Raw genomic sequence first — 12,281 nt, forward strand, 5'->3', positions numbered from 1 at the left:
GTAATTCAGTGGTTGTCGTTTGTTTATGTGTTACATATTTGTTTTTCGTTCACATCTTCTTTTTTATATTAGTTTTTATACGACCGCAAAATTTGAAAAAAAATTGTCGTATATTGCTATCACGTTGGCGTCGTCGTCTGCGTCGTCGTCTGCGTCGTCGTCGTCGTCGTCGTCGTCTGCGTCGTCGTCGTCCGAATACTTTTAGTTTTCGCACTCTAACTTTAGTGAATAGAAATCTATGAAATTTTAACACAAGGTTTATGACCACAAAAGGAAGGTTGGGAATGATTTTGGGAGTTTTGGTCCCAACATTTTAGGAATTAGGGGCCAAAAAGGGCCCAAATAAGCATTTTCTTGGTTTTCGCACTATAACTTTAGTTCAAGTTAATAGAAATCTATGAAATTTTTACACAAGGTTTATGCCCACAAAAGAAAGGTTGGGATTGATTTTGGGAGTTTAGGTCCCAATAGTTTAGGAATTAGGGGCCAAAAAAGGGCCCAAATAAGCATTATTCTTGGTTTTCGCACAATAACTTTAGTTTAAGTAAATAGAAATCAATGAAATTTAAACAAAATGTTTATGACCACAAAAGGAAGGTTGGTATTGATTTTGGGAGGTTTGGTCCCAGCAGTTTAGGAATAAGGGGCCCAAAGGGTCCAAAATTAAACTTTGTTTGATTTCATCAAAATTGAATAATTGGGGTTCTTTGATATGCCGAATCTAACTGTGTATGTAGATTCTTAATTTTTGGTCCCGTTTTCAATTTGGTCTACATTAAGGTCCAAAGGGTCCAACATTAAACTTAGTTTGATTTTGACAAAAATTGAATCGGTTGGGTTCTTTAATATGCTGCAACCTAAAAATGTACTTAGATTTTTGATTGTTGGCTCAGTTTTCAAGTTGGTCCAAATCGGGGTCCAAAATTAAACTTTGTTTGATTTCATCAAAAATTGAATAAATGGGGTTCATTGATATGCCAAATCTAACTGTGTATGTAGATTCTTCATCTTTGGTCCTGTTTTCAAATTGGTCTACATTAAAGTCCAAAGGGTCCAAAATTAAACTTAGTTTGATTTTGACAAAAATTGAATCGGTTGGGTTCTTTGATATGCTGAATCTAAAAATGTACTTAGATTTTTGATTGTTGGCCCAGTTTTCAAGTTGGTCCAAATCGGGGTCCAAAATTAAACTTTGTTTGATTTCATCAAAAATTGAATAAATGGGGTTCATTGATATGCCGAATCTAACTGTGTATGTAGATTCTTAATTTTTGGTCCCGTTTTCAAATTGGTCTACATTAAGGTCCAAAGGGTCCAAAATTAAACTTAGTTTGATTTTGACAAAAATTGAATCGGTTGGGTTCTTTGATATGCTGAATCTAAAAATGTACTTATATTTTTGATTATTGGTCCAGTTTTCAAGTTGGTCCAAATCGGGGTCCAAAATTAAACTTTGTTTGATTTCATCAAAAATTGAATAAATGGGGTTCATTGATATGCCAAATCTAACTGTGTATGTAGATTCTTCATGTTTGGTCCTGTTTTCAAATTGGTCTACATTAAAGTCCAACACGTCCAAAATTAAACTTAGTTTGATTTTAACAAAAAATTGAATTCTTGGGGTTCTTTGATATGCTGAATCCAAACATGTACTTAGATTTTTGATTATGGGCCCAGTTTTCAAGTTTGTCCAAATCAGGATCTAAAATTATTATATTAGGTATTGTGCAATAGCAAGAAATTTTCAATTGCACAGTACTCAGCAATAACAAGAAATCTTCAATTGCACAGTATTGTGCAATAGCAAGAAATTTTCAATTGCACAGTATTGCACAATAGCAAGAAATCTTCAATTGCACAGTATTGTGCAATAGCAAGAAATATCTAATTGCACAATATTGTGCAATAGCAAGAAATTTCAATTGGAGTTATCTTTCATTGTCCAGAATAGTAGTTGAATCAACTTAAATCAATGTTTTATACAATATACAATGTATATTCACTTTTACTTCCAACTGATAAATTAAAACAATCTTTACCATTCAGTGATAACAAGCACTTTTTTTACATTTTGATATTTTATGATGTATTTAAATGAGTGATTATTGTTGCAAACTCCATTAGAAATTTGAATTGAGATTGGTTTTGGAATAAAGGATAGGGGGATGTGAAAAAAAAATTAGGGAGGGGGGGTCAATTTTTCTCATTTGAAATTTCATAAATAAAAAGAAGATTCCAAACATTTTTTTGAGAGGATTAATATTCAACAGCATAGTGAATTGCTCAAAGGCAAAACAAAAATTTTAAGTTAATTAGACCACATTCATTCTGTGTCAGAAACCTATGCTGTGTCAACTATTTAATCGCAATCCAAATTTAGAGCTGAATCCAGCTTGAATGTTGTGTCCATACTTGCCCCAACCGTCCAGGGTTCAACCTCTGCGGTCGTATAGAGCTGCGCCCTGCGGAGCATCTGGTTGAATGATATTTTCGTTTCTTTTTCTCGTGTGACTATTTAATTACACAAGTTTTACCCAAGTTCAAGAAATTTTGGTTTCAAAAAAATCTGATATCTTATAGGAGAGCTTTTGATAAAATACATAAATTCAATTGGTCCATGTAAGAAAACTTTGTTCACACATTTTAGAATGGATTTAGTAGTTTTAATAAAGAGAAAAATATAATATTCATAACAGAAGATAATGATTCAGTCTATTTAAAATCCAACTTTTATCTGTGGTCTGCTGACCTGAAATCAGACAACATAGCATTTTAAAACTATCTTAAAGATCTAAATACTAAACTTATATATATATATATAATGCGGTATATATATGTCTTTTTCTATGAGTAATAACTTTATAATATTCAGTCAATTTGGATATATGTTTTACAGTGCTGTTTCTTCAAAAATTATTAATATTGCATCAGTAATTAATAATATTGCAGCAGAGCAAACACATTTAATAGTTAACTATCATCTTAGAATGCCGTTTGTTGAATTATGTTAGAAAATACGTATAAATAAAAAAAAAAGTACATGTTGTGTAATATTTTTTTTATAATCTCAAGAATAGACTAATGTTCTTTTACGACGTAGCTGCACGTACGAAATTTAGTTTACCTGGAATTGCAACCGACATAACTATAGCATAATAATTTACATAATTTATTGACTATAAATTTACAGCCGAATGTACATTTGTCGTTCGTCTGTCTTAGCACTGTCTACTGGGTGGATGGTATCCTTCATAGTCCATCAGCAGCATTTAACGACACGTTTTATTTGAAGGGCAGGATATATTAAATTCATTATATGTCTCTGATATTACGATGTAATTGATTGAGATTAAACTTTCCTAGAAACAATGATTGCGGTTATCAATAAGCGATCGAATTTCTATTTAATAATGAAATATAACAATGGCTACCTTTTATGAAATGTTCTGGATCTACCATTGTAATCATGTATAATGCCTATCACATAGAAGCTTGGTGGATTTTAACAAGGCACGAATACATGTGAATGAACCCAACTCGAAAGTGTTCCATTAAAATTTTTGAGGGCGAAAAATATGAACAGTCTAAAGTTGCTATTAATCATGACTTTTTTTTGTACTTACGCTAATAACAGTTCCTGGTGTGCGGCAAATGTCTGGAACAGTGAACACTGACATGTCTTTTATTCCTTTCTTGACATCATATATACCAACTGATTCCATTGTCTGCCCTGTAATACATTTCAACTTATTAACAAATTTAGTTGTCGTTAATAACCCGCATGGCGGATGATACAATTCTAAAACTGTAGGCGGATCACGTGTTTGCATATTTTAAGTCTTGCAATTAAGAACAACAAATTTTCTGTGAATACCATTTGTTTTCATTATTGCAACTCTTAAGCAAGCTATGAAACCAAGAGTTCCAAGTGATGGCGTTGAAATAATCCCGTCGTATTTTTTCAGACGCCATATCACTAGGCTAGTTAGTTGGCCGTAATGTCCCTTTCACAGATGATAGCGGATATGTTCCAAATGTAACTAAAATCCCGTCCACATTTACCCCGAATGTGACTTATCAAATAATACTTATTACCGGGTTTGTACTAAGATGAGCCATACGACGGGTGCCACATCTGAAGCAGGACTTGCTTACCCTTCCGGAGCACCTGAAATCACAGCCATGAATTTGACAGCTAATGTCCCTTTAAACACAGAAACACATTTAAAAAAACAATGTGATAATAAATACGTCCCCTGTCACACTATTTTCAAGTGGAGGGATAGCTTTAACAATCTCATAACATGGATATCCCTGCACTGTCTAGACTGTCTAGTTCGTCTACATATTTTTTTTTTAAACCATGACATAAATTTACAATGCATATAATAATAAAAGGAGTTACCTACAGTGACACACCGTTTTAACAACACAACATCTCCAAGACTAACCTCTAAACAAAAAGGCAACTACGGAGACATTTAGCTAGAATCTGATAGTAGCGGGCATTTTCAGTTCTAGTTTCCAAATTATGTACCGTTATTTACTTTTTCTTGTTGAAGTTAGTCATTATTTAAATTTGGTAGCTGCACTGTGCAATTTTGTTTGTGTGTTTTATTTTACACTGTGCCGACTAGGTAGGCAAAAAAGGTGGCGGAAGTAAATTTAAACTGTTTTACCCCCAAGCAGAGGCTGTGGTTGCACTACGTTAACTCTGGACCAAGTGTTGTTTGGTTTTTATTTCATTTGTTTTCCAAGGGGATTCGATGTGTTGATAGTTGGTGTGGTAGTTTATTCAACACATACATGTAAACTTACTTCCATTGATATTAGCAGTAACCTGGTATAGCACAGGGATACAGTCATTATCTGTTATAGTCAAATAACCGTCTCCAATACTGCCAAAAGGTATCTTAAAGATTGTCCCTGGTGTATGGTCTGATCCAATCGTCGTCTTCATAACAATTGTTGCATTACCTGAAAGAATATTGAAATCTTAAAATTTTAAATTCCCTAACCTATTTTATCAAAATGTATATCAATCATAATAACTTGGTAAACATATATAGATATACTACACATTAATTCAAACGAAGAGTGAATAACAATCACCAAGGATTTGTATAGTAAGTTATCTAACTATACAAATCCTTGCAATCACCAAATCTACATATGAACAAAACATATATTTAAATGCATTTTCTGCACGAAAGCAGTATAGCTAAATACGTACTAGGAACGCAGTTGAATGTAAATGGACCTTGCATTGCTGATTTTGTACACACGCCTTTCTCAACAACGTACTGCATCTTCTGAAAAAGGTAAAATAAATGTTTTCAAAATAAATGACATATCTGTAATTTTTACTTCATGGAAACTTTTTAATTAATTTGCTTTCATCTTATTTGCATGTTTTTTTTAATTTTTTTAATCAATTATTCCTTGCATGAAGCTGTATGGCTTGAACATGATAGTCGGTTAAATAGATCACCAGACTTCATGTTTTATCTGTTACCATGACAATTGTATACATAAGACTAGCACTTTAAATAAAACGTAATTTCCAACATTTTGTACTTACTGTAACATATTAAAAGTTTGATATGAACATATACTCCTTATAAAATTTCCGGACTAGTATATTTCCATTCAATTTTGGAATTAATTCTAGCACAATTTGGTTTAATCATTAAAATGACACATATTGCTTAGACAACTTAGATTCATGACAATAAAAACTAATGCAGTAATATATAACTTACATGGCCATAGTCTTGTAACACAAACATATCTGATGTATGTTTTTTTGCTCCTACAATACCAGTGGTCACAGTCATATTCAGTGCAATCTTCTCGCCAGTTGTGTCGGCAGATATATTCATAAAACCCTACCAACAGATATGTTAAAATATATAAAGAGTCAAAATGAGGCTCGTTTTGACTGAAAGATGTTCTATGATGCCAAAGTTATCATGACTAGAACCAATGAGAGAACGATAGATTTGACTCATCATAATATGGCTCTGAAAATAGTCTCAAGTACATGGCGTTGAATAAACTTCTTGCCGGTTTTCTTTTTTCTCTCGAAGTTTTATAAGGAGGATAAGAATTCTGTAATTTAAATAGTTATTGCAGGAAAGTATGATGACAAGACTACGTAACAATATATATAAAAAAAAATGTTTTTTTTTATTATGATTATGTATTTTAGAAATCTCTATTTTTGTCTTATTAATGTGCCATGTATGTTATTGTTTCAAAGACATTTTATAATGAAACCATTAACTATAATGTATAAAAACATTGCAAATAATATAATATAGACGCACCATCACTTCTACCCTGATGACTGGTGCCCCCGATGTAAAGGGGTAGTTTTCTAAATAAAAAATATATATATATATATATATGCAAAAATCCAAAAGCTGACAAAACCTTCGGTAGCGTATTGCTCACCGGGTAGCATTAATCTCCGTTTTGTCTACCATTTTTCTTACTTCGGTATTGTCATATTTTGTAACAAGCCTTTATTGAATTGTCCGCCTATAGATTTACAAATTATTGAAAAATATAAGACTCTCCACCAAGTCAGAATTTATAAAATTAAACCATTATAGGTCAAGGTACGGTCTTCACCACGGAGCATTGGCTCACACCGAAAGATATAGGAAGATGTTGCAAAAGGGCCAATGAGACAACTCTCCACCAAGTCATAATTTATAAAAGTAAACCATTATAGGTCAAGGTACGGTTTTCTACACGGAGAATTGGCTCACAGCGAAGAGCAAGCTATAAAGAACCCCAAAACAATATTAGTGTAAAACCATTCAAACGGGAAACCAACGGTCACGAGAAACGAATAGCACTAATGAACCACACCAACAAACGACAAATACTGGACATCAGATTCCTGACTTAGGACAGGTGTAAACAATTGCAGCGGGTTTAAACGTTTTGATGGTATCAAACCTTCACCCTTATCTGAAACAATAGTGTAACATCACAATATAGAAAGACACACAGACTATAAAATATCAATTGGAATTACTTGTTGACTAAGATTGGTTTTGTTAGTTATGTTTATGTCCTTTTTGGTTATATAGTCGTTCTTATTAATCCTTGCAATATGACGTTCAAAGATTCGCTCCAACCATTCCTGAATAAGGTAAATACAGTAAAAAAAATGCAGTTTATAAGATGTTATTCTCATTTTTAACATAATTCTATTACGAGAAATCAAGCAATGATGAATTTAATAATTTGTGCATGCATATAGAATAGTAGTGTTTATGTTTTCGTTAATATCTATAAAAAAAATTATACGTATTCGAAAAACTTTCAGTTTTGACTGATCAGTTACTTTCAAGGATTTCCATATTCTATACCTGTGATACTCTGACTGTTCCATTCATAACTGTTCCAACATGAAAACCTTCAGCGCCTTCCCATTGAGATGGTAAACAACAGTTTGACGCTACCAACGGAACCAGTGCTACCAAACCCAGTATACTCAACAGACTCATCATATTTAAAATGTCGTGCTTCTTTAACGTAGAACTACTTCAATTTGTTTATCAATTTTTATTTAAAAGTTGCAGCATACTAGTATTTATATCAAAATCTTATCTTCAGTCACAAGATTCGATTATTGCGAAATTGGTTTATTTTGATATGACATTAATGTGTATCTAAGTCAAGTTGTCTTGATGTAAGCAACATAGAGGATAAACGATTTTTAAAAATCTTAAAACGGTCAAGGTAGTAAGAACTCAGTCACGTTCAATGACAATCTTGTGATAATAAGTATTTTGAAATACGAATAAGTTGTATCGAGGGTTATTAGTGCGAATTCTCCAAAATTATTCATATGTAGTGTCTTTATCGGTTTTGTATCTATTCACTGTAATAAAATGACGAAATGTCGGCATGAATTTGGAAATCCTATATCATACCAAAATAAAAATCAAGTTGTTATAAACTATCCTTTAAAACCAAACGAAAGAAGACGCATACCACACAAAACACTCCTTCTACAGATTTGAAATAAGCTTTCGTGGTCCAATTTGTACTTTAAGATGTTATCGTCATAGCTTAGTTTATCTCAGTTATTGTGTTGTGCTTTCATCTAGCGCGGGAATATTTGGTCAAATTTTTGATGACCCATTGTTCTGCTGTTGTGCAAGTTGGGTCTAAGTAGATCGGCGACAGATTAAAGACTAATCGACTACGGGTCAGAAAATGTGTCCAGTTGGCCGTTGGTGGATATTTGTTTTTCTACTGACTACTACAATCCGAGACAATGCAAGTGTCTATAAAATTTTCAATTTCTTAATCGTTTATTGTAGACAAAAAATAAATAGTACAGATACTAATAAACAGGATATATCAGATGTGAAATATTTTGGTGTTACATTGGTCATTTTTTTTTATCTGGTGAGAATATATTAGGCTAATGATAGACCTAAAAGTTAATAAAGGTGTACTGCATTTATTAAAAAAAAAAATGAAAACAGCAACGGGAAATGTGTGAAAGATCTACCAAACGACCAAACAGCACAGGGCCACCAATAGGTCTTCAAAAATGCAAGACAATCTCACACCCAGAGTCGGCATCAGTTGGCCCCTAAACAAAAACGAATGTCATGTTGATTAAGCATGTGCTTTATGATGTGAAGGTTAATTTAAGAAGCCCAATGTTACCCATAAATAATAAGTCTCGCCTATAATTGTAATTTTTATTGCAAATTACAAATGCTGAAATTGAAATAAAATGACAATATTTAAACCTGTTATCTATGCAAAATATTCCAAGTCATAACTGAAAGAACTGAAATAATGTGTTACTAGTATATCATCTCCCTAGAAATGAGACTTATTACTGAAACTTCTGCATGCATGCTAAATATCAATGACTTTACAGAAGTTGTTCCCCTTAAACTAACTTTATCACAACTATTCTCCTCAGAAATTAACTAACAAAACCTTTAAATAGACTTATAATAGGGGAAATAGTTACGATATTGTTGTCAGGTCATTAAAGATTGCATATTTTGGCTTTAATATTGATTCACTGATAGGGTCTTTGCATCGGAACTAAACACATTTATTTCTAAAAAACAGTTGTTGGCATGACACGGGTTATTCTTCTCATATATTTTATGATAGTATGATACTAAACCCCTAATGGGAGGGATTGTGCCTGATATTCATATGATGAAGACATAATCTTTCAATCAGTTTAATTGAGGTCTGGAGCTGGCATGTCAGTTAACTGCTAGTAGTCTGTTGTTATTTTTGTATTATTGTCATTTTATTTATTTTCTTTTGTTACATCTTTTGACATCGGACTCGGACTTCTCTTGAACCGAATTTTAATTTTCGTATTGTTATTCTTTTACTTTTCTACATTGGCTAGAGGTATAGGGGGAGGGTTGAGATCCCATAAACATGTTTAACCCCGCCGCAATTTTGCGCCTGTCCCAAGTCAGGAGCCTCTGGCCTTTGTTAGTCTTGTATGATTTTAAATTTTAGTTTCTTGTATATAATTCGGAGTTTAGTATGACGTCCATTATCACTGTACTATTATGCATATTTGTAGGGGCCAGCTGAAGGACACCTACGGGTGCGGGAATTCTCGCTACATTGAAGACCCATTGGTTGCCTTCGGCTGTTATCTGCTCTATGATCGGGTGGTTGTCGCTTTGACATATTCACCATTTCCTTTCTCAATTTTATGTATGCAAACTATGCATAAGTCACACAGGCGCTTTTCTCAGAACAAAATTTACAATATACCTAATATAAAAGTATATAGGGGAAAGAATTTCTGAGACAAGTTCATGTGATAATTGACCTATAATGATGGAGGAGGAAGGTCCATATGATCTCCATGGAATTGAGATGAGCAAATTTTGATACAACTGCACACCAAATAATCATTTGTTTTCCATTAGTGGTTCATCATAAACAGACCCAATCACAAATTCTAACTTTAAACCAAAGCACAACTTTCAACGTCAATACACTATGACTGAGTGGGCAGGGCAAACAAATTTCCATGGAAATGATATTTGACATTGCTAATTAAGTGGCCTATCAATTATCAATGACCTACCGATAGTAGTTCCCCTTAAACTGAACTTATAACCAAGTTTTACATGTAGAGTAAGCAGAAGTTATAAAGTCAATAGATCAAAACTGAGGGGGTGGGGCCAATGATTTCCGCGGAGATGAGACTTGCTAGTGCTAATACAACTTCATACTAAATATCATTGACCTTCCACAAGCTATTCCTTTAAACTGTCCTTTTCACAAATTAACACACGTTGATGTCATCAACACCAAAGGTGCTGGAATCAACAAGCTGAGGACTAGCCTTTTCTATCAAAGTGAGTTAATAAAATGATTTTATAAAAAAATGTGTTTTTTTTCCCACTATCTACTTTAGTTAAGAACCTGCAAACCTGTTATGTCAATTGCTATATTAAATTAAAAGAAGAAAATTGCTATATTAAATTCAAAGAAGAAAATTGCTATATTAAATTCAAAGAAGAAAATTGCTTGCTAAACAAGAAATAAGGTAAATTCACACCACATTCTTTTATAAACATTACGTTATGTGATTATCTCTCCTTCTATCTGATTTGTGTATCCTCCTTATTTGGAAAAGTTGAAAAAAAATTGAATCACACAAAAAATAGGTGGTGTTTTTTTTTGGTGGTAATATACAGTGGGAAAAATGATAAAACACATAATTTTCTATAACACGAAAAGTCTAACATGAAATACATACTACTCTCGAAATTTGCACTTGTCTTCTTCTTCTTCTTATCGTTCGCCTTTACACTTGAATACCAGTCTCATCATCAAATCTGGTGGTCTTCTGTAGGGAATCCACTGGTCCGTATAGCTTCTCTTCGAGTGATGTTACTGAGTGCCATATCTTATCTCTCAATGCCTGATGGAAATTGCATGACTGTAGGAGGTGTGCTGTATCCTGCTCTGCTTCTCCACAAGGACACATAGGAGATGGAACAACTTTTATGACTTTGTATAGATGTTGGTTGAGTCTGTTGTGTCCTGTCCTCAGTCTGAAGATAGTGGTTTGTTCAGATCTTGTTAGCTGGTGGTAACTATCTTGTTGCTGTGGAGTGTTGAACAGAGATTTTATGATAGTCTTCATCTCTGAAAAGCAGACTGGATTTTCTTCCTGTAGTTGTTCAGCACCATTTTTTTGCTAATCTGTCGGCTTGTTCATTACCCCAAACTCCACAGTGTGAAGGGATCCACTGAATTACTGTTGTCAGACTTTTGATGTTGTATAAAGCTTGTTGAAGTTGAGGCAGCTTGTCGTTTTTCAAAGCTTGTAGAACAGAGAGGGCATCAGTCAGGAATACTACTTGAGATGTATCATCGATTTTGTTTTTGATGGAATGTGCATCATGAGTAATGGCTTCTTCTTCAGCTTTGTAGTTTGAAGAATGTAGGCCTGTTGGTATTGCCTCTGATTGTTGATCTCCATTGGGGTACTTAATGTATATACCAGCCCCTCCATTTGTTGTGGCATTTGTGGCTGACCCATCTGTATATACTCTTACCCAAGTTTCTGAAGGATACTGTTCTTCAAGCATACTCATCGTAAGTATTTTCTTTACATTACTAGTCTGTTCATCTCTGGTGGTAATGAGCGGAACTGAGGTCAGGATGGTGACATTTCCAAATTTTTCTTCACAAGGGGTGTTATTCTTTGTGAAAACTATGTGTTCTTTATATTTTGGTAGGGCTTCCTGGTGTTTTCTTTGCAATGCTCTTGTCTCTAATGTAAAGCTGGATCTTTTAAGTCTGCCTGATGAGAGTTGTTTTAGTCTGGAATTCATTGGGTGGTCTTGTGAACACTGATATTTGGTGGCCTGTATCATGGCTTTGCACTCCCTTCTCTTTCCTAATGGGGGTATGTTTGTTATATCCTCCATACTTTTTATTGGTGTTGATTTCATAGCACCTGTGATGATACGTAGTGCCTGATTCTGAACTTTGTCTAAAGTCTGATGGTGAGACTTGGCTGCAGTCATCCAAGCGTTAGATCCGTATTCAAGGTGTGGTCGTACATTTCCTTGGTAGACAGATTTCAATATTTGTTCATTTGCACCCCATTTTGTTCCTGCAAGTTTCCTCATGATGTTCAATTTTCTCCTAGCCTTAGCTTCAGCTGATGTTATATGTTGCTTCCAGGTCATTCTTTTGTCAAAAGTTACCCCAAGGTATGTTTGTTGGTCTTCCAT

General features: G+C 33.8%; 2 protein-coding genes across 2 annotated transcripts; both read right to left on the bottom strand.

The window, feature by feature from the left end:
* Positions 1-2,710: 2,710 nt before the first annotated feature.
* LOC134696563 (ependymin-related protein 2-like) lies at positions 2,711-7,733 on the bottom strand. Its single transcript, XM_063558416.1, has 6 exons — positions 7,386-7,733; positions 5,763-5,888; positions 5,234-5,312; positions 4,819-4,977; positions 3,624-3,730; positions 2,711-2,749 (listed from the first exon to the last, which is right to left on the bottom strand). The coding sequence occupies exons 1-6, from the start codon at positions 7,524-7,526 to the stop codon at positions 2,717-2,719; spliced, it is 645 nt and encodes a 214-aa protein (XP_063414486.1). The 5' UTR covers positions 7,527-7,733; the 3' UTR covers positions 2,711-2,716.
* Positions 7,734-11,219: 3,486 nt separating this feature from the next.
* LOC134697535 (uncharacterized) lies at positions 11,220-12,281 on the bottom strand. Its single transcript, XM_063559816.1, has one exon. It carries the CDS (start codon positions 12,279-12,281, stop codon positions 11,220-11,222), a length of 1,062 nt encoding a protein of 353 aa, XP_063415886.1.

This window comes from Mytilus trossulus, chromosome 14 (genome assembly GCF_036588685.1).
Source record: "Mytilus trossulus isolate FHL-02 chromosome 14, PNRI_Mtr1.1.1.hap1, whole genome shotgun sequence".
Taxonomy (NCBI): domain Eukaryota; kingdom Metazoa; phylum Mollusca; class Bivalvia; order Mytilida; family Mytilidae; genus Mytilus; species Mytilus trossulus.